The 27,123-nt window shown below is 36.2% G+C and overlaps 1 protein-coding gene across 10 annotated transcripts in view; it reads left to right on the top strand.

Annotated features, from left to right (window-relative positions):
• Positions 1-27,123, top strand: part of FRYL (FRY like transcription coactivator) — a 158,960-nt gene that overhangs the window by 46,978 nt on the left and 84,859 nt on the right. For all 10 annotated transcript variants that reach the window (XM_041490308.1, XM_041490395.1, XM_041490477.1 and 7 more), the window contains 2 exons: positions 16,864-17,063; positions 23,453-23,506. In XM_041490308.1, coding sequence (XP_041346242.1) covers positions 16,944-17,063; positions 23,453-23,506 — 174 coding nt within the window. In that variant the 5' untranslated portion in view covers positions 16,864-16,943. The remainder of the gene's footprint in view (positions 1-16,863; positions 17,064-23,452; positions 23,507-27,123) is intronic.

Raw genomic sequence — 27,123 nt, 5'->3', positions numbered from 1 at the left:
GCAGGACATAGCGGCTGGGCCAAATACCACCAGATTTTTACTGTTCTTTCAGCTACAAATGAGGTCTTGTCCTGAAAAAAGAGAGGCTGGCAACTGGCACTTCATTTTTATGACAGCAAAGTGAAGAAAGAAAGAAGCTAAGCAAGGTGTACTGAGGTTTGGCTGAGAAGTTCAAAGGTTTTTTTGGTAGCTGTTTGAACTCTGTGTCCAGAAACCCATGATAGACTAAGCTGGGGATATTAAGGTGGAATCATACATTGTTCTGTTTGTTAAGGGTATTTTCATCTTTTAATCTCTCTCTCTTCAGAAAGTAACTGGGTAGGAAAAAAGGAAAGAGGGGCCCAAAACATAGAAATAACCTAGCAGAAGTGCATGGATGGCAAAGATCTTGCAGTCTTTTTGTCTTACTTTTTTTCTTCTTAAATAATTATTTAAAAACCCCTGAAAGAGTACTTCAAGTTAGAATATTTCTTCCGCAGGAAAAATTAAAAGCGTATCACTAATTCTGAAAGAACTACCTTAAGAAAACTGTGAGCAAACTCCCAAGTTTCACAAATGGCAAAAGATGGCCAAAAGGAAAGTGATTTCACTGTTAGAAGTTTTCCTAGTATCTATCAGCGTAGTATTGTTCAAAGGTTTATTTTAATCATTTTTACTTATGTATTTATTTTTAATTTATACTTCATGCCTGTCTTTTATGGCCACATTATCCCTAAAGACATTGCTGTAACTGGAAAACTGGAGTGCTCATCTTGGAGAAGACAAGGAAAAACAAGAACATAATGTGTTTAATCAAACAGGGGAGAGGGTGGCAGGACAGAGCCTGGGAGGTCCTCGGCATTGGTTCTATATTATTTGAAGTAAACCTGTAGGATTTCGCTACCTAAAATGTAGTAAAGGATATGAATGCTACCACTGAGCACAAAACCTTTTTGAAGCATATTGCAACTGAAGTTCAGCATCACTAAAAGTCAATCTTGGTGTGCCAAACTGATGTCTTGCTGTAGATTCAAGTAAAAAAAAAAATAGTATGCACTGCACTTCTTATTCTGAAAACCTAAAGTGAGGAAGTACTGTGTCCTTGGTTAACTTTAATTTAGATACTGTTTTTAACATGTATTCTTGCACATTTCTAGTTTTTGTTTCTCTTTCCTGCGTGCTTACTTCTGCTGAGACCATCTACCTAATGGTGCTGAGAAAAATGATGTTAATCCTTGAGAACTGTTTGCATTTTTAAGACTGAGGTTATTAGGACTGACTGCCAGAAGGCGATTGTGAATATCAGACAGTTTTAGCTATTTGGGACTGAGAGAGGTGACAGAGACCCATGAGGTGCTGCTGTGCCATCCTGACATCATTAAAACATCTCTGTGTTCTATGGTGGTGTTAATATGTGACCACGCAAACTTAAATACCACATCCTGAAAGAAAAAGATGAGCGATGAGCTCTGGATGTGAAACTCGCATTTCCAGGTCACTGGCCAAGAGTGTAGCTTGGCAGAGGCCAGCGCTTGTTATCATTTCGTGGTTTGCACTTGGTCTCCTTCCAGGTGTCAGGACTGCAGCGCTCCCTGCTTTGGGGCCCGAAGCCCTGACCGAGCTGCGCAGTCCCACCGTGCCCAAACTGCGCCTCTGCTTCTGTTCCCCCCCAGAACTGGTCTGTTGTTCATCTCATCTGTGTTTTATTACTGGAAAGTCATTATTGAGGTAATGTTTTATTAGAATAGATACACAATTTGCCTGTGTAACCTCAGTATGCTGAGGAAGCTTGAGCTCCAAAACCTTGATCAGTGAATCTGAGATTTCCAGGGTTATGTGGGAATGATTGGGCAAAGTATAATATCAGTTCTGTTAATAGTATACCTGAGCAAGAATGAAGAAAGTATTGCTCCATGTAAAAAATAATGATGCTAATATATTTATATATTTATATTTATATTTATGTAATATATTTATATATTGCACCTTGGGAAATGGCAGCATTGACTACCTGTCTGTACTAATTCTGGTTGGAAACTTAAGTGACCTAATTTTTTTTATTTTTATCATGTGGAGTAGTAAGGAGCCCTACAGATTATCAGACCATTATTTGTTTTGTGATATCCTCTACTAGGAAATTTCACCCTCTCTTCCTAAAGAGGGATAAGCATTGGAAAATTTTTAAAGCAGAAACGTAATAGTTTCTTATAATTTTCCCTGCATATTCCTCATTTTTATATTTGTTGTGAACTGTGTAGTCTTCTAAATATCATGCAAGTACTGCTGTCATTATTGGCCGGCCATAGTTGGTGTCAGCACATGCAGTTAGATACTTAGTTCCTTTTCAAGACTCGAAACATGGTAGTATTTGAATGACTGTAGATCTGAATGTAGGTAGCTATGACACAGTTGTCTTACCTCCTTAAAAGGCTGCTCTCTTTAAAATATGGATTGATATATAAACATGTTTTTATCCCTGTCCATCAGTTTGTAGGCCGGCATATCTGATAGACTGTGGATATTTTCCATGTCTTCCTACACAAATACAAAACCTACTATTTAATTTTTATCGCAAAACAATGTAGGAAATGCCATTGCAAGATTGTATAAACTATGTAGTAGACGTAAATGTGATATCTTGTAAGAGGGAAAGCAGATGTTATTTAAAATGCTTGTGTCAAGCTGTTACATCTGTAATGTATAGTCATGGTGTGGGAGTCAGGTGTAACATTCTCCACCTGTCCTGGGCTCCTTTTCAGTAGGTAACGGATTTTGGAGCAGTGTTTTTGAAGTTGTCACTGTTCAGTGTGCCCATTCCCTCCTACTTTAGTGAGTCATTACATGATTCTTTGTCTCCAGATCTGGGTGTGTTGTGAAACTGCAGGTGGGTGCAGGGGAATCTCCGTACCCACCCAGCCAGGTGCTGTTCATGCAGCCATGCTGAAAGCCCCACGTTCCCTGGTGCCTCCACAGCCAGAACTTCCCATTCATAGCAGCCTCAGCCTCTCAGTTACAGGTCTTTGCAATGCTTTTTAGAGCTTAAAAGAATGTATTGAAACCAGAAAAAGGTTTCTGCTGCGGAGAGAGCAAACTACTTTTTGAAGTAAATTAGAATCAGCTAAAAACTTTAAATGAAAGTTGAGGGAGATAGGAGAAAAAAGGGTTTTTTTCCCTTGTGATGCTAATACACGCAGCTCGAATCTTTTAAATGACCAATTTAGCCATGTATTTTGGAGTTCCATGGACAAGCATATGACAACCTATTTTTACTTCAGATGTGACTAGTCTCCTCCCTTGAAACTGACAAAGAAGCTGCTAACTCTGAAACCTCGGTGTGTTTATGGTGGCTAAGAATAGCTCTGCATGGCACTGAGTACTGCCTTCATGCAGAAGTCCAGTTTGAGTGCTGGGTAGGTGCATGCTGGGTTGGGATTTCTATAGGTTTTTGCTATGCCCTTGCACTTCGTCTGAGGATTTAAAGCCCTGAAGGCTGTCATCTGCTTCCCTAAGGAATTGCACAACTCGGGATTCTTCCTAATTTAGTCTACTTTTATTTGCAGTAAGCATAGATAAATTTGGTCAGAAAGTCTGATTAGAAATACAAGTGTCTCATGCTTATTCTTAAAAAAAAATTGCTAACTAGTGTCTCATGTGAACTCAGCACTACATTTTGCTGTTAAAGACTTAAAAAATACTGAGAAACCTCAAAAACTTAGTTGTAAAAAACCCACACATGCAAAGCAAATTTGGATGAGTGTCCTGGTGAACAATTCTAAATTTTCTATATATTTGTTAATTTTTATATTCATAAAACTTTTTTCTCAAGAAAATAGGTATCACAGACTATCAATAAATTAAGCAGCTGACACTGCTCTTTTTCTGTAGAATTTGATGACTGAAGGACTTGGCTCACGAGAGCACATTTGATAAACAGGAAAAACACAGATACCTAATTTAAAAACAGAACTTACAACAGCATTATAAGATGTGTCTATGCCTTCACAAGGAAATTTGTGCTGTAGCTGAAAAATACTCAGTCTCTCCTGTGTGCTAATAACTCTTTGGTAATATCTGCTGGGAACTGAAACTCGTTGGAGTTGAATTTTCAGAAGAGCTGATCCCCTGAGTGCAGGGCAGAAAATTTCATTCAGGGAAATTATCAGAAAATTATTTTTTTTTATAGTTAAATTTAGGTAGTTACCTGGATGTGACAAGAAAAAGGGTTTTTTTCTTTTGTTCTTTTCTTCTTTTTGTTCTTTTATTTCTCAGCAAAATTACTGTAAGAATATGCTTTTGAAAATGTTGGGTTCACTTTTTCTGTTTTTCTTCCTATGACGTGTTTGTGTTAGATGTGGCAGATTGAGTTAGTCTGGTATATTTTTCTTTTCAGCTCATATGTTCATATGGAGGATTACCAGGCAAAACTGACAGAATCGGAGCGTGGAACAGTTGTTCTTTTCTGAAATTTGTATTTAATGCATGTGAGATTTTTTTATCCCCGATGTGTGTATGCTTGAGCATATTCCACTGCTGCATTATCTTTGTTTATTTGTTCTCCTTTGCTTTTTTAAATCCTTGTGTATATATACTTAACACTTCAATTTTCAAAACATTTGGTATCAGAAATACTATTACAATATTTCTGAGCACTTTACTAGACAGTTATTTACAAAGATGTGAAGGTGGACCCAGTCTGGGTTAATGTGTTGGTTTTTGGTATTTTTTTTTGTTTGTTTATTTGTTTTTAATGATACATTATTTGAAGTTCTTGGCTGCTTTATAATTGATGTTCCAGAGTCCTTTTCTGAAATAATATTTTAGAGCAAAACTTGCCAGCATTCATTACTTTCTTACATTTATTCAGGAAAGGTATCAATTTGACACTAATGAGGATAATTGAGGATAATGAGCATAATGAGGATAATGAGGAAAAGTTTTTTCCTCTTTGAACTGGGAGCTGGAATTGCCCTCTTCTCACAAGGAAAGAATAAGCAGGCAGTGAAGTGAGAGAAGGTTAAACAAACTACCTTGGGCTGTGCTCTCCAAGAGACCTCTTTGCAAAAGCTGCTGGCTTCTGACACAATCTTATTTGGACATAAGATTAAGCATAAATTCATTGAGCATTTTGACAGTGTTTTTTCTTCAAATACAGTGGACCAATAGAATTTTTTATATCCTTAAGTCTGCAAACTGAGGATTTGAAGTTTTGTTTTTACAGAGAACTGTGGATTAGGAAAGATGAGATAAGATATTTAAGTTTCTGTTTGCTAGTTAACATAGGCATGCCTGGGTCACTTTGACCTTGTTACAGGATGCATTTTTTGTGTGTGGTGTATACCTATCTTTTAATATATTAAAAGGAAATAAAACATCATCACAGGTGATATGTTCGCAGTGACAACTGTTAAGAGTTTCTGTACAGCCTGTATTTATGTGTATTCCTTTGCTGCTATATCCTTGCCTTAGTTTTAGATTTAAATGCTACTTCTTAAAACTTTAGATTTAGTTTGTGTTTTTCTTTCTCTTCCTGTAGTTAGCATACTATAGAAATGAATTCTTTATTCACAGTAGGTTCACTCTCATAATTGCTGTGGAAATGTGTATTTCTTTAACTTACAGATCAGTGTATAAGGAAATCTGGAATAAACACTAGTGAATAAAATTCTCTTTCCTTCTCTTCCTAGTCTTTCACTCCCCAGGCCTAACTAGTTTATCTTTCCACTGTTGTCTTTGCCTCCCTTCTGCTTTTTAGTTTAACATCATTTAGCCAAGCATTGATTTAATTTTATTACCTTTGTTAGTTCATGCTTAACACAGGATTCAGGGCATCAGTGTGTTTCCAGCCTGGTGCAGCCTTCACTTTGATGGCACAAATGGGTTTCTCTCTTAGCAGTAAATGTTCTGTTCTCTGCCCCACTTCCCTCACCCCATGGGCTGTGCAGGGCACACTTTCTGTGCCAGTCAGAAAGGTTATGAGCACATGCAAATTTACCAGCATGCCCTTCCTTGTTGCTTGAAAAGGTGACCATCAGTATCTGGCTCTCAAATGGGAGTCTGTCAGCCAGGAGAGGGAATGATGAGAAACCAAACTGCCCTCAGCAAGCTTAAATTTGCTCTGTAGGAATCTGCATCCCCCTTGGAAACTTCTTCTAAATAATAAAAAACTCCAGGAGATTGAACTGAAGGAGAAATAGTACTAATGAGTTATGGCCTCTCAGCCATTACATGAATCTAAAAGCATGGTAACTGACTGGTATGGTGGTGATCCTGAACTTAGAAGCCCCCATGAAAAGCAGGGAATAATAGTGGCTCAGACTTAGTGGGGACTCGGTTTACATTTTCCGGAGTGCAGATGGATCAGAAGAACTAACAGAACAAGACAGTGTTATCCAATTCTCTCTTTGCTCTCTATATTCAGTGGGAAGTTGATGTCTTTGTTCCTGTTGCACAAATAAAGTTAAATTAAAAATAAGCATCAGATACTGCCCTTTAAAATTAATACTGTAAGCTTTTTTTTTTTTACCCCTAAGTTAATCATACTGGAATAAATTGCTTCTGTGTTTGCATCGTTAATGAAGGTATGACTTGCAGTGCTGTAGAAGCCTAATGCTAATGAGGATAGGAAGGAAAGAAACAAGTTCAGGGATTTTTTTATACTTATGTGGTTATTCTTTTAAGGGAACATAAAATTTGTAAATGAGTGAATGTTGCTAGTTACATAGGTTCATTTGTTAAAGTTCAATGTTTTGAAGGAAGCTGAGATACCAGGGTGGATACATATGTTCTTCGCTTGTGCTGTGCAAAGTAGTTTGGCAGTTAAGGGCATATTAAGTCTTCACAGGGTCTATTGGGAAAGGAGACTGAAGCTACCAGATCTGTGCTTGGGGTGGTATTGTTTCTCTGAGAAGTTTGCAACTTGATTACAGAACTGTTTTCGAGCAGAAATTCATGTATTAAAGTCTAACTTGCTTTATTATATGTGCAGCTCAAAATTGAATTCAAGGCTACAGTTGTATAAAATGTCAGGACACAAAGAGCATTCCTGAAAACTACTGTTGGGAATTTAACTTACTGCCCTGAACCTTTACATTCCTGCCATTATCCTGCTTCCAAATATGATGGATTATGTTTAGATTATGGACAGATGAGACTTATCCTTTACATTCTTTGAAGCTGATCTTGCATGAGAGCAGCTTTCTGACAGTGAAACAAAGCATGTTAAATAAATTAGTAGTTTGGAAGTATGCTATTAATTAAATCTCGCTTCTTTCTAAATAAGGATTGCTGTGAAATTCAAAATATTATTTTTAATTAAAGTACTTTATTTGAAGAAGTTTTCTATTCTGGCTGTTGTTCTAGAAAAGGAATTACATAAACTATATTTTTAATGATCTGACACTTTAATGGCCAGGATATCCTGATGGCATGCCGTAATCAGGAGTGACTGGGCAGGACTTGAGACAATTGAGTTCAAACTGATTTCCTCTTCCCCCTCCAGTTTTTGTGTTCTATCACATTGTTTTCCACTGTGTATGGTTTGCTCTTTTGGCATCTTGTGCTATCAAAATTAATTTTTAATTTTTCTTTTTTTCCTGTCTGATAATAATCTACATGCATGGTCTACCATACAAGGCTCTGTAAAATGAGTCACAAAATGAGTTGTACTTCTTGCATGTGTGTGTAGAAATTTCAGCCAATATTTCCCATCTATTCCTAGCTGTTGTGTTGTTGAGGATTTTTTAAAATGTATGTATATTTATCTTATATTCATCTTAGTGATTTTTAAAAAGATTATTATTTAATTGTAAATTTCTTTTTTTTTGCCATGGTAGTTGCTTGTGCCATAGGTGGGACAGTATGTCCTGCTGTCAGTCCCTACATTAGAATTACACAGCACTAGAGATCAGATGATCTTCAGCATTTGATGCTGTCAATTCCAACATTCTCAGTGGAAAGAGGGAGCCCAGTAAAAACTAGCAGTCTATTTCTGACTACTGCCCTGGGTATCCTCACACTATCCTGTATGTCAGATCTGATCTCTTTTTCAACCAATACATTTCTTAATAAAAGTTTTTGTGTGTTCTACTCCAGTAAATAAAAAATACTCATCCATCTGATTCAGGTGATTGTACATTTTGGACGTGGCTGTTGTTTGTCCTGTTCAGCCCACAGTTCTGTGAGAGGCAGGTGCTTCTCGTACAGTATGAGGATAGAGGTTTAGAAAGAATGTTGAGTGGAGTTGCTACTTCTCACCTGTGTATAAAGGTAAGAGGGATGACTGCCACAGTCCATAATGGCAAAGCCAGTAGGATTTACTTGGAGAAATTCGAAGCCCAGTTTCTCTCTTCTCATGTGTCTGAGTTTACGAAAAATAAGTATTTAAAAATAATTTCCCTGATTTTATCTCAAATCCATTTCATCTTTCTATCTGTTCTAGAGTTTCAGGAAAGAAATTGTATACCTGTTTTATTTTTGACTTTTCAAAGTAGGGAAGGGACTATAAGAGACAAAGTTCCATACAGAAATTGGAGTATTTGCTGGTTAGAGTTTGCTCAGCCATTAAAGCAGTTAGACAAGAAGGATGTCTTGTTCTCTTCATAATGCTTCCTCAAAGAACATCTGAATATTAGTACAAAAAAGGGGTAAAAGAGCAATGTGGCAGAGAATATAGCAAAAAGTCTCCAGAGGATTAAGGTGATGGGGAGTTTAGAAGGTAAAAAGAACTTTCAAGCCCATTTTTGTGTTTGACACACAGGGAATTTACTTTATACATCCCAGACAATGGTTATATGTGTGGAAAAGATGCTGGAGAAATTTTCTTCTAAACTGAAATATTTGCGGTTTGTTTGAGTTGGATTTTTTTAATAATTAAAACCATCACTTTCAAGTTTGATGGAATATTACTTCCCTTTTGCTTTTTCTTTTGTGGAGACTGTTTGGTTGCATTTCTAGAAATTTATGCCAAATGAAAATCTAAAAATGACATTTTAAGAATGAAAGTGACAGAGGTATTAACAGCAGTGGAGAGGAAGGCTGCTGAATCTCTGGAAGGACTCAATTACTTAGTTTTAAGGCAAAGATCAGAATCTGAGGGTCATCTGTAGCAGCAGGACTTCTAAGGGATTGCAATCTGGCCCAGATACGTAGAAAACCAGATATTGCCAGGCAAGGTTCTATGCCTTAGAATTTCTGCTGTGTGTTTGTATTGGCAAGAAGTAATGGTTCTATTACCATTCTTCCCTGTGTTTGCAGAGTCTTTGAGAGCAGAAAACAAGTTTCATGTGAGTACCTGTAACTAGACAAATTTACAGCTGCTCTCCCAGTTCAGCCAACTTTTCCTAAAGAAAGAATGTTCATATTTGCTGGAAGTAAAAAAAATAATCTTTACAATAAAACTTCGAAGATTTCTGTGAAGATTTTGTTCTGTGGGGATGTTTTAAGTCCAAGTGAAAGCTCATCTGTCATAGCACCAGTTCCCACAATAAACTCAGAAATACCTTCTGTATTCTCTCTCAGGCTATCCTTCGTGTTACAGCCATATGGTTAATTAACTACTTGTTGAAATGAATTTATCTTCTGTTTATTGATGCGGCATTCATTTATGTTTCTTTGTCGCAGAGTTTGGCTAAAATTAAACATATCTGAAACTCCTTAGAGAAGTTTTTAATAGGGAAGTGTTTCTGCTGCAGAAGTAAAGTGTGAGTTCCGATTTAGACGTGGAGGGGAAGTTATCAATACACATAAAACTTCCTCTCACTGAAAGGTTGGACTTGGCTTTACAAACTTTACACTGAACCATACCACTGAACAAAGGCACTTGTAAGCCTCTTTCTACTTCACAGGTAGGTAATGCATTAATCTTGTCATTGTGTGACATATCATAAATGCATGACATAAGTACCAGCTACAATTGCTGGTTACTTGATTATTTCCATTAATCATTTAAAACCAGTAAAGAATTGAGAGAGGTGAGGTAAGAATTTGCACTCTGGGCTTAGTCCATGTGACCTGTTAATTATTGTTCTTCTTTGCCTGTTGTGTAGTTGGACACATGTACGAAGCCAAAATCTTTGTTAAACATCTTCCAAAGAAACTGTATACTGCCAACACAGAGAAGGAAGAGAGAATTCCATAGCTGGTGTTGCTGGATGAATTAGTTGTATAGTCTGTATTGAAAATAATAGGAAGTTTGTGTACCATGAACTATGTATCCAGACTGAGGCATGAGAAATAGAGGAAAAAGTGCAGGTTTGCTTTCTTGATCATGTATATTCTAATGTATTCAAATTGATTTCAGTTTCTACTGCTGCGTTTGTATTTGTGGTGGTACCAGTCAGTTCATGTGTATTATATAAAGCAAAGGAATATCTAGGTATCACATTATGTATCACAAAATGTGCGGTCAGTTGCCCATGATAGATGCTTAATTTCACTGTCAAAGACTGTGAATTTTGTTCGCATTATTTAGGTTGTCTTGTAAAGTTACATTAGCTCTGGTGTCAGGAGGCTGCTTTGCCTGTCCCTTGGCATTGAGTGTTTCATACCAGTATCAAGATTAATATTCATATTAGGTATGGAGTTTTTTAAGGGCCTCATAAGAATGCCTTAAAAAGGGCATCTAGCAGAAACTCAATTTCTTGGTCTGTCTAAACATATTCTTGAGAATAATTTACATAACCAAGAAAATCAGAATAGCATTTGTATAAAAACAGATGTGCTCAAAATGCGTGTATATTTTATGAGTTTGCAATTTTTTTCTCTGTAATTGTATCTAGTAGCACAGCTTAAGATTAGTACCACTTTGCTGGTAAATAAGTGTTAGTGAAATAAATGAGAAAATCTGGATAAATGCAGTATAATGCAGAAGTGTCCACTGATTCTGCAGGACTGCTGAATCCAGCACTTGTGTGTTGCTGGTGAGCCAAGGAGCCAGCCACGTGTGCCACAGTACTGGGTGCGCATGACATCAGCAGGGATTCAGTGCAGCTGGAACAAGTGAGGAGGGATGAATCCAGCTTTCAGATAGGCTTCATGCACTATCAGTAGTGCTACATAGTTGGAACAAAAACCAGTGAAGTAGACCTGGTTGTCTGCTGTGCCACCACGTGCTCCAGCAACCCAGGTAAACCACATCCTCCCATTGCTACTTGAAAGCAAATCCAAGAGATTTGAGTGAAGAATGGCTCTTTCTTTGTAGTTGCTTATAGGTTGGAGGCTAAGATCTGGAATGTGCACCTGTTACTAGAGCAGTGTTTGTTGAATTTCATTGTCTTCATAAAGCTGTTCACTGTTCCTTTCATTCAAGTCATAAGACTTTCTTTTCCACTGGTAGAAGCAAACAGACTTTGAAAACAGAAACCTGATGATCAACAGGACTTTCAGAATTGTGAAGTAATGATAAATTTAGTGAAAAGTTGCTCTGAAAAACAGGGTCCTGATAGGGACATGGGAAACCTAGGTTTGACATTTGGGCTCTATTCATAATTTGTTGGGATGATTCTAGATAGATTGCATCTCTTTTGAGCATTGACATCCTTTTTAGGAAAAAAAAAAAAAGTTAAAATAACTAAAGATTTTTTTTTGTTATGAAACACTCTAACAATCACTACAGACAAGTTTCCATGTATATTAATATCATTTCTGTGAGGCAGGATAAAATGTTCTAGATGCTATCATAGTAGAAGGCAAAGAGCTTAATTAAAATTCCCTTAAGTCACCACATGTAATATTTTTAGTCTTTGGAAATTTTTGTATTGTCAGTTGGACATGCAAACCCTATTCTGCAACAAGTGTCACAGGAAATAGAAAGTACCTCTGAAAGTACATGTGCTTCAAAAATAACAGTAAAAAGCTTAATTGCTAAATGTGAGCTATGTAAAATTATCTACTACTTTAGCAATTAATTGTCAAAATAGCAACAAGAATATAATCTGCTTGATGAAAACTGTGGAGGCCCCTCAAGATTGTGTTGAGCATGTTTATTTTATAGTTGAGTATTTTATTTTAAAATGCTGTAAAAGTAATTCCAGATGTGTTTTCAGGTATGTGGGAAGAGGGGAGATACCTCATGGAAGTTTTGCTTCAGTCCAGCCATTCCAACTTCCTGAGACACAGCAGCAACTGAAGCCAAATTTCACTTAAAGCAAAAACCATGAAAAACTTGGGGAAAAAGCACATATAAAGTGCCAACACTTGGCTAAGTGTAAAGTAGTACCCAAAAAAAAGTCTGAAAGCTAAAAATCATAATTTTGTATTAGCAATGAAGTAAAATAGACTCATCAGCTGTCACTGGCTGGGGTGTGTTCATTACCTTTCAGTACCTGTTTTGTGTGTTTGAACCCTGAATAGCCTCATTGTAAATAGGATGCTACTTTATATCCTCAAATACTTGATGCATTTGGACTATGCAGAGAGAAACAGGATGATAAAATAGTAGCATTCTTTACTGTCAAATTGAGTATTAAATAGCATTTCCTAGTTCTAGAGACTTGTGTTTAACATGAAACAACTTTGTTTTTCATTTAGCATACATCAGGGCGTGTTGACTTTTGACCTAGGAGTGTGTTGTCTGTCTAATTACCCTTTGTATTGTTTTACTGTTCCTTGCAACTATCCAAACAATTCGGTGTGGCCCTAGCAACCAAACAATACTGTTTAACAAAGATTTCCTTACTGCATTGCTCCCAGATTTCCCACGTAGCAGTAGCTCACATCAGAGCAAACAAACAGGATATTGTTTCAAGTGAATAATGTTCACTGTTTTCAAGTGATTTGTGAAAGTAGTTTTTTAGTTTTGAGCTGTTGCAAGTTGTATGGTTTCTGGTTCCAGATCTCATCTGAAGTTCTGTAGAATGCTTCATGTTTTGAAGCTTCCAAACGATGTTTGACTTACATTTTCTCTGGTAGCTAAGAGTAAAGAATGGCTTATGCTTTGATGGCAAAGAATAGCAAAAAAAAAAAAAAAATTAATCCTGTCCTGCAATGACTTTTTTTTTCCATTAAGCATATTTAAATTCATATAGATTCCTCTTACAATTTTATTGATTGCAAATTCATGAGTAAATGAATCCCACTGAATGTAATTATACCAGATAATAATGTTGTTTGACCTAGCTAAGAAACCTGAGAATAGATTTTGACTTTTCTTTAACAAACTCTTGTGTATTTACTTATTAAACAGTTGAGCTCCCTCTCCATTTTCCCTCCTACATGTTTTTCTGTGTGTATTTAACTAAATTCCTGGTTTTACAAAGCGGATAAAGCCATGAACATTGTCATATACAAGACATGATGCTAATGTCAACCATTAGTAGTGTTGTGAATTAGAGTCCTCAGCAAGTTCATGGATGAAAGTAAATCCTAATAATATTTTCTTCCTTTTACATACTCTTACATTTTAGCAAAACTAAGGTATTTGTAATACTCTCATGGCAGTGTTTATAGTTGCTTCAGTTTGACAGTTTTCCCTTGTTTTTTTTGGGGGGTGAGTTCATTGCCACCTGGAGAGTTTGTGCTTGTGAGCACAGAGATTAGTAACATGAATGCAGTAGGATAGCCTTGACTCTGCTTTGCTGCTGAAAGAGTAAAAAGGTAAGCCCTGTTCCTGCCCTGACTCTGTGTGCTGGCTGGAAGGGATTGCATCCCTTGGCAGTGTGTGCTGTCCAAAGGGGCTGTGTGAAACTATAGCCAGGGAGTGGGGTCCTTGCTAATTCTGGTGGATGTAGGCTATCCTGGCACCACATTTCCTTGGCTGCATGGTCATGACCACTGCCTTGTACTGAAATTTCTGCAGCACTTACAAGACCCAGTCTGATTATAGTCCAGTTGCTTCTTTTTTTCTTGCCAGCATTAGATTTTTGCCCAGTTGATCTATTTTCTGTGGTTTTGCTTGAGCCTGAGGAGGGAACTTACCTCTGTTTAGGTCAGTGTAGATAGCCTTGGGGTTTGATCCTTAGTGAGGGAAGCTGTTTTATAGCTTTGAAAGTTAACACGCTAAGGTGGTCCCTTTTACTGAGGATTGAATTGCTAACATAAAGATAGCACTTTAAAGATGATCAGCTCTCAATGTTTCCTGATTCTTAAGTGACAGGGGCTTTTTGAATGTGATTTTTTAAAATCTGAGGACAGAAATGTATTACGTAAACACACTATTAAGAATTCTCTGCATAATTGTCTACATCTAAATATAGTTTGGGGTTAAGGAGTACAGTAGTCTTTCTTAGTTTCCCCAGAGGGTGAAAAGAGCTGGTTGAGTGCCAGCTCCTCACTCTTCAGGAGCAGGAACTGGACCAGAGCTCTGGCATGTTCACTTCAGTCCAGATCATGCAACAGTTGTGCCATATCCAGTAGGTAAGTCTGGAATGAGCTGAAGCTACTGCTTTGCTAAGATTCTTCTGACAACACACAAGTAATGATATTCAAAAGGAGATTCAAACACTCTCATTTCTTTCCAGCCTGTTAGCATTAATATGTCTTGTAAAATAAGACAGTCCAACTTGTCTGTTGATTGGAACAAAGCTTTAGTTTTCTTAGAAACTGTCATATTTAGAATAAAAGCAACTGCATATATTAGAAATATGGTATTAGAAATATGGTATCTGTTGTGGGTCCTTAGGTACTCAAATTTCCGTTTTGTTTATCTGATGGAGATGAAAGGAAAGTTCTTCAAAATATGCATGTTGCAGCATTCTTCTCTTCTGCCTATCCCATGCTTGGTATTTCTGTTTGTTACCTGCTATGGCTTTGAAGGATGTCTTTATTCCTTCTTTTCACCTCTTCTCAAATCTCTGTGCTCTTGTTCTTGACACATTTTCATCTCTCTCATTTTCTGGACTGCCTTTGGAAACATTGACGCTTCAGGATGGCAAGAGTATGGATGCTGGAGAACATAGGCATTGTAAAGACATGAATTTTTTAAAAAAGTCCCTGTAATATTTATGTTTCTGTACTGAAGAACAAGCCAATCATCAAATGTGGGATGAGAAAGAGTTTTGGGTTGTAATCTTCCTTTTGCAGCCTGCACTTTGTTCTGTTTCTTTATGCTTTTGTGTACTTATATGTAGTGAGCTTCTACCATAGGGATCTAGATCATGGCAGTGTCTGTGATGTCCCATTGTCCCTGGCTGTGTGGGACAAGCTCCTCTCTGTCTTTTAGGGCCTCTGTTACTGAGATCAAAGTGCTGGATTGAAGTGTTAGAGGATGTTTAGAAATGTTTTATGACATATGCAGTATGTACCTGTTGTTCTGGCTCAGGAACTCAGTTTTGTGACCTTGTGCAAGTCTTTCCAGCCTCAAAGAAAGGATTCTGCAATTTATGTTTATTTCCTGTTTTATGCAACAGGAAAAAATATGCATTACTCAAGCTAAACAGCAAGTTTGTACAGTAGCACAGAGATTAAAAACAAGTCATGTGTAGTACTCAAAATCTTATGCAAGGTAACCTTCCTTTTGGATTAGAAGCTAAGGTAGTTGGGGGCATTCAGTTTTCACTCCTGCAGAATTTCTCACTTCACTAATGCATTTGATAAACAATAAATTTCAATGGAAGCTGCGGGAGTGTGTGTTATGTTATGTAAAATATAACTTTCTGAATTGATAGAAGATGTAATAAATGGCCAGATATAATAAAATAGTACTTATCCTGAGAAGATGTGATGTACCAACGTTTGGTCTCATGTTTTTTCATAAATGAGTTGAAAAAAACATTTGAGTTGTGGATAATATTTAGCTTACAGGGTTTACATATGTGAAAACTGAGATTGTAAAAAAACTTTCAGGTTCAGCAAAATAAACCAAATGTGTCTCCTCTCACTTTACCTGCAGAAAGCCTTAAAAAAGCTTACCTAAACACATCACAAAATATAGCAGAATAAAACAGAAGGGAACTAGGCTCCCTGCATGACTGTCTTAGGAAAATAAAATCTTAATATAAATAGATAAGAATTGTTAATATCAATTCCTAATAGCAATTGAAAAATAACATCTGCAATCATGGAATACACTAGGGAAATATCAGACCTCCTTCGGTACATCTGGGTCATCCTTAAGAGGTTTCAACAGTTATTTTGATATATAGTGTGCAAGACAAGAATTGTAATTATCTACCCTGATTGTTTTGTGTATTAAACCTCTGTGTGAGTTCTGAAACATGATTTTCAGTACTGCAGTTCACATTGCTAGCAGCTTTCACAATAAACAGATGTTTTGGAATGCTTAGGGATTAAAAAAAAAAATTAAGGTGAATAACTGTATATGAAGTTTGTATATGACAGTTTTGGTATAAAAGCAAAAGCATTAATTCTTAGAAAATGAGACTGATATATACAGTGGTATTTGTATTGATTAATAACTATTTCTTACAAGGAAGAAGTTTTTAATGTGAGACTAGAAGATCAGTTAGCATGGCATGTCTAAAAAGGGTTTGCATTCTTGTTAGGAATATTAGTTTACTGACAAAAAGTGCCAAGGAAAAAATTCTCTTGGAGGTATTTGGACACAAAATAGAAACTTGAGCTTAATGGATGATCTATAAAATGGAATCAAGCAATGCTTCTCTTAATATAAGGAGATAAACCTTTCCATTCAACCTTCTGGTTTTAAGTCATACTTGAACAGAAGGTACTTTATGTTAATCATGGTCATTGTAGAGCATTTTATTGGCAACAGAAGTGACCTACATTGTAAACTCTTGTGCAACTTAAGAGTAAAAATACTGACCTAACTAGAACAAATTCTTGTATGTTACAGTTAGTTGTTTCCTTCTGTTTTAGAGAATCTACTGTGTGAAAATATGTGTGTGATGAATGGGAAAATATAAAGTGACTGGCACCATGTTTAGAAGCTCTGCTTTATAGCTCTGTGTTTTTCTTGTTTTTTACCTTTAGCCTCCGCACCACCCAGCAGAGTAAATAAACGTAGAGTTTCTCCAAGTGTTGTTTCCACCTGGGAGAAGAGAGGCATCATCATGTCTAACATTACTATTGACCCAGATGTGAAACCGGGCGAGTATGTCATCAAAAGCCTCTTTGCTGAATTTGCTGTTCAAGCTGAAAAGAAAATTGAACTTGTAATGGCTGAACCTTTGGTGAGTCCTTTTTTTTCATAGTATCTCTCAAAACGGTCTTGTTTTTTTCTGAAATAGTCTGATATATTATATGTATGGTTACTGAAAAAAGCACTCCCAGATATTGTTGACTTCTCAAAGAGATTACTTCAGGAATAAATAAACTTCTGCAAACAGGGTTGCTACCTGATTTGTTTTATTGACTCGTGTCAAAACTGTTACCTAGTAGTTACTGGAAACAGGACCTCTTAGTATATCCCTAAGGTCTGTGGAGTTACAAAAGGAAATAGGAACAACAAAAAATCTTCCTTCATTAATACTGTGAAGTGTGTTTCCTGTCAGTGTTTCTTTCAAGTAATACTTGGGCAATATCCTTTCAAGAAAAGATGCATTTGGTTTGTTTTCTGAAGTAATGATACTAACACCTGGAATAATATAGTCTGCATGTATTGCAGATTAAACAAAAAGGCACAATTCCATTGGTGATCCAGACTTTGTGGTCTTGTAACGAACGGTTTTCTTTAAATTTGGAAATTTCTGGGGGAAAAAAAAAAAAAGAAACAAACCCAAAACAAAAAACCCACAACCACAACAAACAAAACCAACTTTTTTTTTTTTTTTTTTAAACCTGAAAATTCACTGGGCAGATGAGGTGCTGTGGCTAGCAGAAGGCCAACTCGCAGAAAGCTTCTGCTGGCAGCTGCTGCTTGCTGAAGTGTTCATGTGCAAAAAGTGCATATGTGAGCATTTGACCCCCAATTTTGAAACTTCAGGAAAAAGTTTTCTTAGGAAGCAGTCCAAGAGAACACAAAAGCAGGGCTAAAACTGTTTTGTGGGTTATGGAATCATCTTCAACTACAACATCAGTAGATAAAAGGCTGAGGAAATGGAAACTTTTCTTTATACCTATTATTTATTTATATGTCTGTATGCACCAGGCAAGTTTACAACTTAAATATAACTTGTCTCTTTGTTTTTAGACATCCAAAAAAGTAATGTATTCAGGAGGGGTTTATATAAGAAAGCGCAAAAGCTTGGTAGCAAAAGGGGCACAAGTGATGAGGGGTAGCTGGCTGAAAATGAGAGGAGAGCTGTAGTGGCAGTGATGCTGTGGCAGGAAAGGCTGGTGGCTCCTCTGTCCATCTGTGTGCCAAGTGCTGCTCCTCCAGCCCCATTTCCATCCATCATCCAAACAGGGAGGGTAGTGCTTGGCCAGAGGGTCAGACTGCCTGGAACTGAGATGGGCTGAAGAGAGCTTTTCCTGCAGACACAGCTAGTTTGGAGTCAAATCTAACCAGAATAATGGGAGCAAGGCAAATGTAATAGTTGTGCAGTTCACTTGTGCTGCAAAACTTGTCCCTAGACCAGCTAAAATAAATCTTCTGTCATCAGTCCCAGGTTGTGTCTCCTTACCATGCTGTTGACTGTTAATTAAACACATGTTTTTAAATCTGTTAATCATACAAAATTGAAACATCTCACCAGATTAAAAATTAGAAACCCCATGAAACTAATTAAATAATTTGCTTTTCACAGAAGAGTGATTCCCAGCTCTGTTGCCTGGTGAGGTTTTATGGTGATTGCATGAAGTCTACCTTAGTCAAGATTTTTTTATGATGAGAATCTGAAGTCAGTATTTTGTGTGTATACAATGTGTATAAAATTCTTTAGGATAAAGTAAGAAATTACAAATATTACTTAAGTTGTCCTCTGTAAAGGTTTTAAACAGTTTTGTCTAGGTTCATTTGCTAAGCTGAATTCCTTTAAACAAAATGTATTTTAATGGAATCAAATGTAATTTATATGTGTAGTCAGCTTTCCTTATTTTATATTGGTGGGTGAGAAGGACAGTATAGAAAACCAAATTAAGAGCAAATTAAGAGAGGTGCCAAAAGCTGTGGAAAAGTGAAACAACCTGAGCCTGTATAACATAAAGAGGTAGAAGAGAATCCTTAAGTGTTCCACTGAAAGGAAATACTGAAGTATTGAAGCAGTTTTATTTCTGTATGCAGAATTTAAGTACTGAACATTCAGTTCTAGTGTATGAAATTTAAAAAGAAAGATAAAAAGGCTGGAAGAGCACCAGAAAAGCACTGATTGTGATTGGATAAAAGGCTTTAATGGAAGAGTGGAAAGCCCTTTATTATTTTACTGTGATTTGATTTTGTGGAATGACTTGGCTGCAAACAAAAGTATAAAGAATATATATAGAGTTACATAAATCTTTAATGAATCTAGGCTGTTGGGTGAAGCTGTTTGAGAGAATTTAAAGCCAGACCAATAAAAATTAGGAACTAGACAATTTTTAAAACTTGAACATGACAGTAGGGGAGCAAAAATTAATTAAAATATAAATTTAAAAAAAGTCACTGCAGATCAAGACAGCATCTGTGGATGAGGGGTAGTATAATTTTTGCTAAATGTGTGGATTACATTTAAAGGTAACTGACTTGTGGTTTCAAAAATTAACTGAATGGTTTCTCTGGCTATGATTTTTGCCTTATTTCTTCTCACTAATTTAATTAAGAGTTCCCTGCTTGCAAAATTGTAATACCTCAGCGTTTTCAAAGTTACAGGCAGAGTTTATCAGCAAATGCTTAAAATAAATGATTACATGAAAGCAGCAAGTGTACTGACAGGAAGGAAGATCATCCTTTTAGTGAATAAATGAAATAAGAAATAAAACCACTTTTTTTTTTTTTTTTTTTTTTTTTACCAGCTGTGCTAAATCTTTTGGAGCAGTATATAGTTTTAAAGAAAAAAAAAGCCCAAGAGTAGTCGTGTAGCATAAAATCCTCCTTGTCAGCGGAGAAGGATGACACTGAGGAATGACACCAGCCTTCCCCAAATGTGACATAAACCATACCAGTTAAAGAGATTAGTGATAAACTCAATTATTTTGCATTTTGTCAAGCTCCATGTAAATATGGAAGGTTAGAATTTAAGCAGAGAGTTTAACATGGTGCCACTAATTTGATTAAGCTGCTAACCTAAATTGTAGTTGTCTCACGTTGAAGTCACAACTAGCAAGAGTATTTAAGCCTGTTCCCAACACAAGTGATTTTATTCTGTTGTGGAAATACTACACATGGCTCAGACTAGCACTGTGCACTTTTGCAAGTTTTGCCTAGGTGCTTTCAAAAGTTTGTCTGAAGTAAAATTCAGCACAGCACTCTGCTTGCCCCTGGGGCAAGGATGCACTGCCCAGCCCTTGGGCTGCAGGAGGCAAGGCAGCATCCCTCTCTGGTTTCTTCCCTGCAGCTTGGAGCACAGCCAGAAGCATTCCAGTTGGCTGTGCACACCTGAGCCACCCTGCTGAGGTGTGCTAGCCACCAGAGGATGGTGCCAGGGAATGCTGGGGAGGGGCCAACGGGTGGTACCTTTTTCCATGGGTGCAGTTGTTTGCACAGCACATGCACATCCTGATTCCTGCTGCTTGCCATATGTTGGCATTTCTCCTTTACACAATGGATGCAAACTGCTCTTTGCTTAATGCAATAGTGTTTTGGGTTTTTTTCATTTCACTTGTAAAAGATAAATGTAGACCTTTATTTTCATCTCTCTCTGAACTTCAGGAAGGCAGGAAAATAAATCTTAAATTATTAATTCAGTTAAGAGTTTCCAGACCTTTCCTTTATGCTGTTGAATAGATATTTTTAAATCATGTGAGATGACTGGAGCCATGACAAAGCAGAGGTAGAAGAAGACATTTAAAGAAACTACACTTTAAAGCCAAATAATTCAAAAGCCTTGATAAACCTGTGGTTGGGTTCAAGAGTATTATTTGGTTATGTCAGGTTTGTTTGGTCAGTGTTACATTAACTCTACAGTGTATTTACCTTTTAACAGTTAAGATCCCTAGTGCTGAGGAAACATAATAGAGTTGGTTATGAACTTGTATGGTTTTCATTCTTTCTGACTTTAAAATCTTAAACATTTGATATACAGAAGTATCTAAATTGGTATTGGGTTATGGGAGGGAAGCTAAACTTTCACAACTAGTTTGCCCTGTCTTGACATGGATTTCAACTTATTTGTGTAAAGACTTACAGATTATTTCACTTCTCTTTGATTTGTCATTCTTTTCTTTAGCAATTTTCAGGTTTATACACATGCAATGGGTATAGTGAACCCAGGGTTTCTTCACCTGTATAATAATTTTCTAGTATTATGGTGGAAACATGGTTTGTTGGGATGTTGCATTCTAAGGAGTCTTAAGGAACCTGACTTTTCCCGTCTTCTTACAGGAAAGTCACTTTTCCATCTTATAAGGAAATAGTTTTCTAGTTTTTCTCATTTAACTTAGCAATGATACAGTATTTGTATAGAGTGGAACATTTCTTGTATTTCTGCTTTATAGATAAGCTAGCAATTACTGTGCAGTTTATCTGAAAGCATAATACAGATAACAAGAATTCATCTATAGCAGGCATTTCTGTGTAAAAAAAAAGGAGGGAGGCTTGCTAGTTAAAAGAATATTTGCCTTTGCAAGTGCCCTCTGGAGCTTTTAGTATGTGCTTCAAAATACCAATTCTCATAACAGTGTTTTGAACAGATTTAACATGTAAAATTACATCAATTTGAAAGAATCAAGAAAGTGAAATCTTTCCCCCTTTGCTTTTGAATAGACAATGAAAGAACATGAGCTATTATATGAGTTGATAAAAAAATGGAACTTTTCCAGAATAATCAATGCATTTACCTAGAGACCCCCTTCCTAAAATATTTTTTAATGTGGGCATACTGGAAGTGAACATAAATGGTGGTATTTTCCTAGATAATTAAGTGGGTTTCTTTGGATTATGGAAAGTGAAAATTACTTGCTCATTGGCATCTATATTATTTCAAATTATACTTTCAGAGTAGGCAAGTGCTTTTTGCCTGGGCAGTGTTGAATTCTAATTTTCAGAGGCTGTAATAGTTGCCAGATATTGCATTCTTTTTAACACCAAATACAGCTGCACTTAAAGGGCAAAGTGCCAGAAATTGTGCTGTATTTTCAAGATTACAATTAGGACAAGAAAAAATAAGTTGCCGGTTCAAACCATGGATTTGGGACGTGCAATATGAATTTTTATCTGTTGAACATATAGGCTGTCTCTTGCAGCCTTGCAAGTGTTAATCACCAAGCCATGTTGACTTTCTCAGTTTTTGTCAACAGCCTGACAGCATGGGTGTTGTCTCATACTAAACTGCTGAGCAGTTACTTTGTGCTGAGTTACAGCCTGTTGAGAGCAGAGCTGGCTATCAGTATTGCTCACACCTTTTACATGCCAAACAGACGAGTTAACTACCTGACTTACCTGGCTCCATAAAACTTCCGTGTTTGCTTACTGCTATCTAATGTGAACTATTAACTCTTTAGGTACGTTTTTACTTTCCTTGTGAAAGATAACATTTTGGACTCATTTATATTATCAAGTGAAGGATAATTTAAATTTTTTTAAAATAAGAGGAAATGCTCAGCAGATCTTTATATATGTTACTGCTTCGCAGTGTGCTCTTAAAGCTCTTACTGTGGCACTTGGGTTGCTGTAAATCAGTGACCCTCAGAACCAGTCTGCAAGATTCAGTATTCTTTCTTCTTTTCTTCCCTTTCTTTTTTTCTTTCTTTTTTTCTTTTTCTTTTTTTTTTTTTTACTTTCTTGGTACCTGAACAAGGTATAAAAATTGTATTTCTTGTAAGTGTATAATTTCGTATTCTGCACAGTGGCTAGTAAGAATTACTGCTTTCTATTAGAGTTTGTAAATGTTTTATTTCCATAATGCTTTAATCCTCACTAAATTATTTTGTCAAGAATATAATTTAATTTTGCTTTTAACAGAGCAGTATGTCATATGCTACTTGTAGCAATAAATATTATAATAAGTAAAATTCTAGTAATATTGCCCTTTTTTTTTTTGTTCCTTACAGTTACTTCAAGTTAAAGCAAGTGATTATTCACATTCTCCTTTTACTGGAGTAGATCTTCTAGCTGTGTTTCACTGCAGTTCAGGGGAAGAGCAGATTGGAAATGCATTGAACACTTGTCTCTGCCTTTGTGAAGACATTTTAAAAATCATTATTTTAACTTAGAATAATTGCTGTATATGAACATGAATACACTTGTTAATTGAGATAGGAATGGCTTTCCCTTCAAGTTACACTTGACACCCACCACCAGCTGGTCCCCATTTGGCCTCTGACATCTTTTGTTTGTCAGTCTTTAGTGTTATTATTGTTTAGCTACTGAATTAATTTTTGGGAGTATACATCGCATCTCCAGAAATATTTCTATCTAAAAAACAATGTGAATATGTGTATTAAAAGTTATTTCTTTGTTCTGTAATATAACTGGAAAGAAGGAATCTATCTTTGACAATAGTCAATGACATTGTGAAATGTATGTTTCTTTTTATTTTTTGTACAGGAAAAGCTCTTGTCCAGATCTCTTCAAAGAGGTGAAGATCTTCAGTTTGATCAGGTAGGAGACATGTAATTGAAGGCAAATTTTATTGGATTAAGGTGGGATTTACTTTTGCAGAATAGTGATTCCACTGTTGTAATAACTGAGAACATTCACATCTGAATCTGTGCCATCAGATTTAGATTCTGAATGTTAGTTAGACTTTATTTTCCATTGTAGAATATGATAGTGATAAACTACTAGAATAGGTAATTATTTGAAGATGGCAGTGAAAACTGGTGGAAGAAAGATGCTGAAATACACTAGAGGACAAAAAGTCTTTGTTTATTTCTACATCACTTATTTGAGTGTTTGGGGTTCTGTTTTTATAAACAAATAGTGCCAATTTTATTTCAGTAACATGGCTTTTACTGAATGCTTTTTGATTCTATGGCAGAAAGTACAGGGTAGAGTCAAAGTGTTACTAAAGTGTTACTTTGTCCTTTGCTGAGAATATAGACAGACTGCTAGGCAATTCCATTCACTTACTCACAGTGAATTGTGTCTGGAAAGACTTTCTGCTCAATTTATTCATATTTATTGTCTGTATTTGTAATTCTTCAATAGTGTAGGCATGTTTGTGTCCCATAACCACTTCCTTGCAGTGGAGAGGCAGCATTCAGAGGAAGCCTCATTAATTGCCTGTTCCTGTTCTTGACTGTTCCTGAGTAGCATCTTCTATATGAATCTTAGTGTTTTGTCTACAGAGAGGTTCTAAAAAGAGGCTGAGTGAAGGGAAATAAAAAATTAAACATGTAACTTTTAAATTTTGATAATATAGAAAGAAATTAGTTTTTCCTGAAAATACAGTTTGTTTGTTTTTTTAATTTGATTGTGTCTGTGTATATATGTGTGTGAGTTCTTATTTTGGTCTTTTGTTATTTGTAATCTACTTTGAAGTTGAGATCTGAACTTTAATGAAACTGAATAACTGCCTCAGACAGACCTGAATAGCTGGGATTATGAACTTTTTTAGGGAATTTTGCACATTGTTTGGCAAAAGGAATTAAGATTGTCTCTCTCTGTTCATTGCTTGATGTATAAAACCTTTATTAAGAACAATTCTCCAGCAGTGCAGAAGATTACAGGTTAAAAAAGTGATTGGCAAAGTGTGGGAATGAGGAGGATCCAGAGGTCACAGCCACAGCATCTAGCAGAGAAGCTCGAGCTGTTGCTGGGCCAACCTTGTTTACCAAGAGGTCTTTATGGAGCCAGGAGTCTGAGTCTAAAATGTGGCTTTACCTGTACTGATAATAGTGTCTGAACTAGTAAGTGTTGTACTGTGTGAATAAAGAGAGCATGCTTGGAACACAAGAGGGGCCCTGCGTGGGACTAAGGTGGTATCTAATTAAGACTTGTTCTCTCATCACAGTAAGTGATGAGAAGAGGGATGGAGGAGGAAGGCATGTAATGTTGCTTGTTCCTCTAATGAAAAAGCAAAATAGCATTTAAAGGGATTATAAGTAATTTTTAATTGAAACATAACCAGACCAAGAGGGCTGCTATTAAAACAAGTTTGAAAAATCAATAGCTTTTAATTTTCAAACAGCAGAAATCTTCTATTTATCATTTGATTTCTTAATTGGAACAGTAATAGAAATTCAGCTGAAAGAGGTGAAATTTTGGAAAAAGAGAAGGAAATTTGTATGTTGATACACTCATGAACTGTTAAAAATGTTAGCATTTTAGTACCAGAGCTTTCCCTTTCTCGTTCCTAGCACATCAGGAAGCTACCAGACAGGAGTTTTTTATAGAGCATATACTGCATTTCTTAAAATATTTTTGCTTGTACAGCTTGAAACTGAAATAGCTTGAGTTTTTCTTTTTTTGTTAGTTGTAGGAAACATACTTGGCAATTTCCTACTCTTGTCCTAAGACACCAAAATCTTATGATCACACCAAAGCCTGTGTTGACCTTCTCAGTGACTGAAAGCAGATGTATGTGAGGTTCAAGCTTGTTCATGATTAGTCACAACTTGAGCAATGTTTTCAGGATCAGGATTTTGGCCAAATCTGGAATTTGTGCTCTAGCATCTTACTATAATTTTGCTTCTCTCTTTTTACGTCTCACTGTGCTGTAGGATATGTTATGTGAAGCAATTAGCAATATGTTACAGCCTTTGAGACTTGAGCAGGATTTGCTGTTTCATTCTGAGGAACTGAAGTTCCTCAGAACTGAGGAAGTGAAGGTCATTGCAGCCCTGTCCTCCTGGCTATTACAGGAGCACTTTGGATTGCTGCTTTCAACCTAGGCATAATGTAATGCTAAAATAAAAGAGTTTTCTTGTGTAAGAAATATATCGTCTATATAAGAAATTTTTTTTAATATAAAATTATTTTGAATTTAGTATCCAGGCAGTATAGTAATTATTTTAAATGAAAAATAGCTGATGTTCTGCTTAGATGCTATGCAATATTAGCAAAGATGTCATCTTCCTGGTGATTTCTGTGCCTTTTCATTAGAATACAAAAATTGCAAAACTTGGCAGGAAATAAATAATTATTATGTAAAACTTTTTATTTTTCAAGAGGAAAATGCTTTATTATGCCAGTAGTTTCTGGGTTTAGCATTTTACCAGTGGCAGTTTTGAATTAATGTGATACATGCTTGTTTCTCTAGAAGCCAGTGTAAATTACCTAACTACTTTTATGAACATTTATGGATGGTATTAGTATGGATAAACTGCGTAAACTTGCACGAAAACCTAAGGAAATGGTTTATTAAAGCTTAAAATGCAGCTTGCTTCATTTTCTTCTGCTAATAAAGCCATCAGTTCAGAGCACTAATTCTTATGACTTGAATAACTGACTAATTAACAAGCTGAGTAATGTATTCAGAAGATTAAAAAAGGTCCTTCTGAAGTTTCCCTGTGGTTTACTTGTCCCCATCCCTTCCACAAACCTAAAAATGCAAAATGCTACAAATGAGGAAAAAGAAATAACTTCATTAATATTATATCAGAACGTGTGATGGCATAATGTTATATTGTTATCTGGAATAGTGGATAATAGATTAGTTACAGCATGAGCATGGCTTCTATTAAAACCTTATTTGAATGATCCTAGAGGTAAGTAATACATGGCATCAGTGAGCAACATGGTAACTATCCCATTCCAGCCTGTGTTTAGGGAATGGACTTGCTCCCTGCTGCCTCATGGAAGCAAGTTTATAATGGCATTTCACTGTCTTCAGTCTTTTTTCTCCTTTCCAAAACGTTTTTAGTTAAAGGAAGCCTAGATAATTTAAGTTTAATAATGTCTTAAAGTCTTCCTTCTATAATAGTTTCTATTGCCACATCTGTTGCATAGATGAATTTACTACTCATACAGATTTTCTGAAAGAAAGTAGAAGATAGGGGAGTTATTCTGCAAGTAAATATGGCTTAAGACCCAGACCAGTCAAATGTATTAAAGGCAATGTAGAATATCTAAAAGGCTCTTATTTTTGTTTATATAATAACCAAAGAACCAGGTTTTTTAAAGTTACAAATTTCTTCAGTTCAGGAGGGTTGGCTCCTGTCATTTGTGATATGAAGGTGTGTATACTTCAGACATACGTATGGCAACATTCAGGGACATCCTAAAACCTCTGCTCTTTTCTCAATGATTTTATACATATTTTATGTCTACAAATT

This window comes from Pyrgilauda ruficollis, unplaced genomic scaffold, assembly GCF_017590135.1.
Source record: "Pyrgilauda ruficollis isolate IOZ18807 unplaced genomic scaffold, ASM1759013v1 scaffold1, whole genome shotgun sequence".
Taxonomy (NCBI): domain Eukaryota; kingdom Metazoa; phylum Chordata; class Aves; order Passeriformes; family Passeridae; genus Pyrgilauda; species Pyrgilauda ruficollis.
This window is presented reverse-complemented; position numbering and strand designations above follow the sequence as displayed.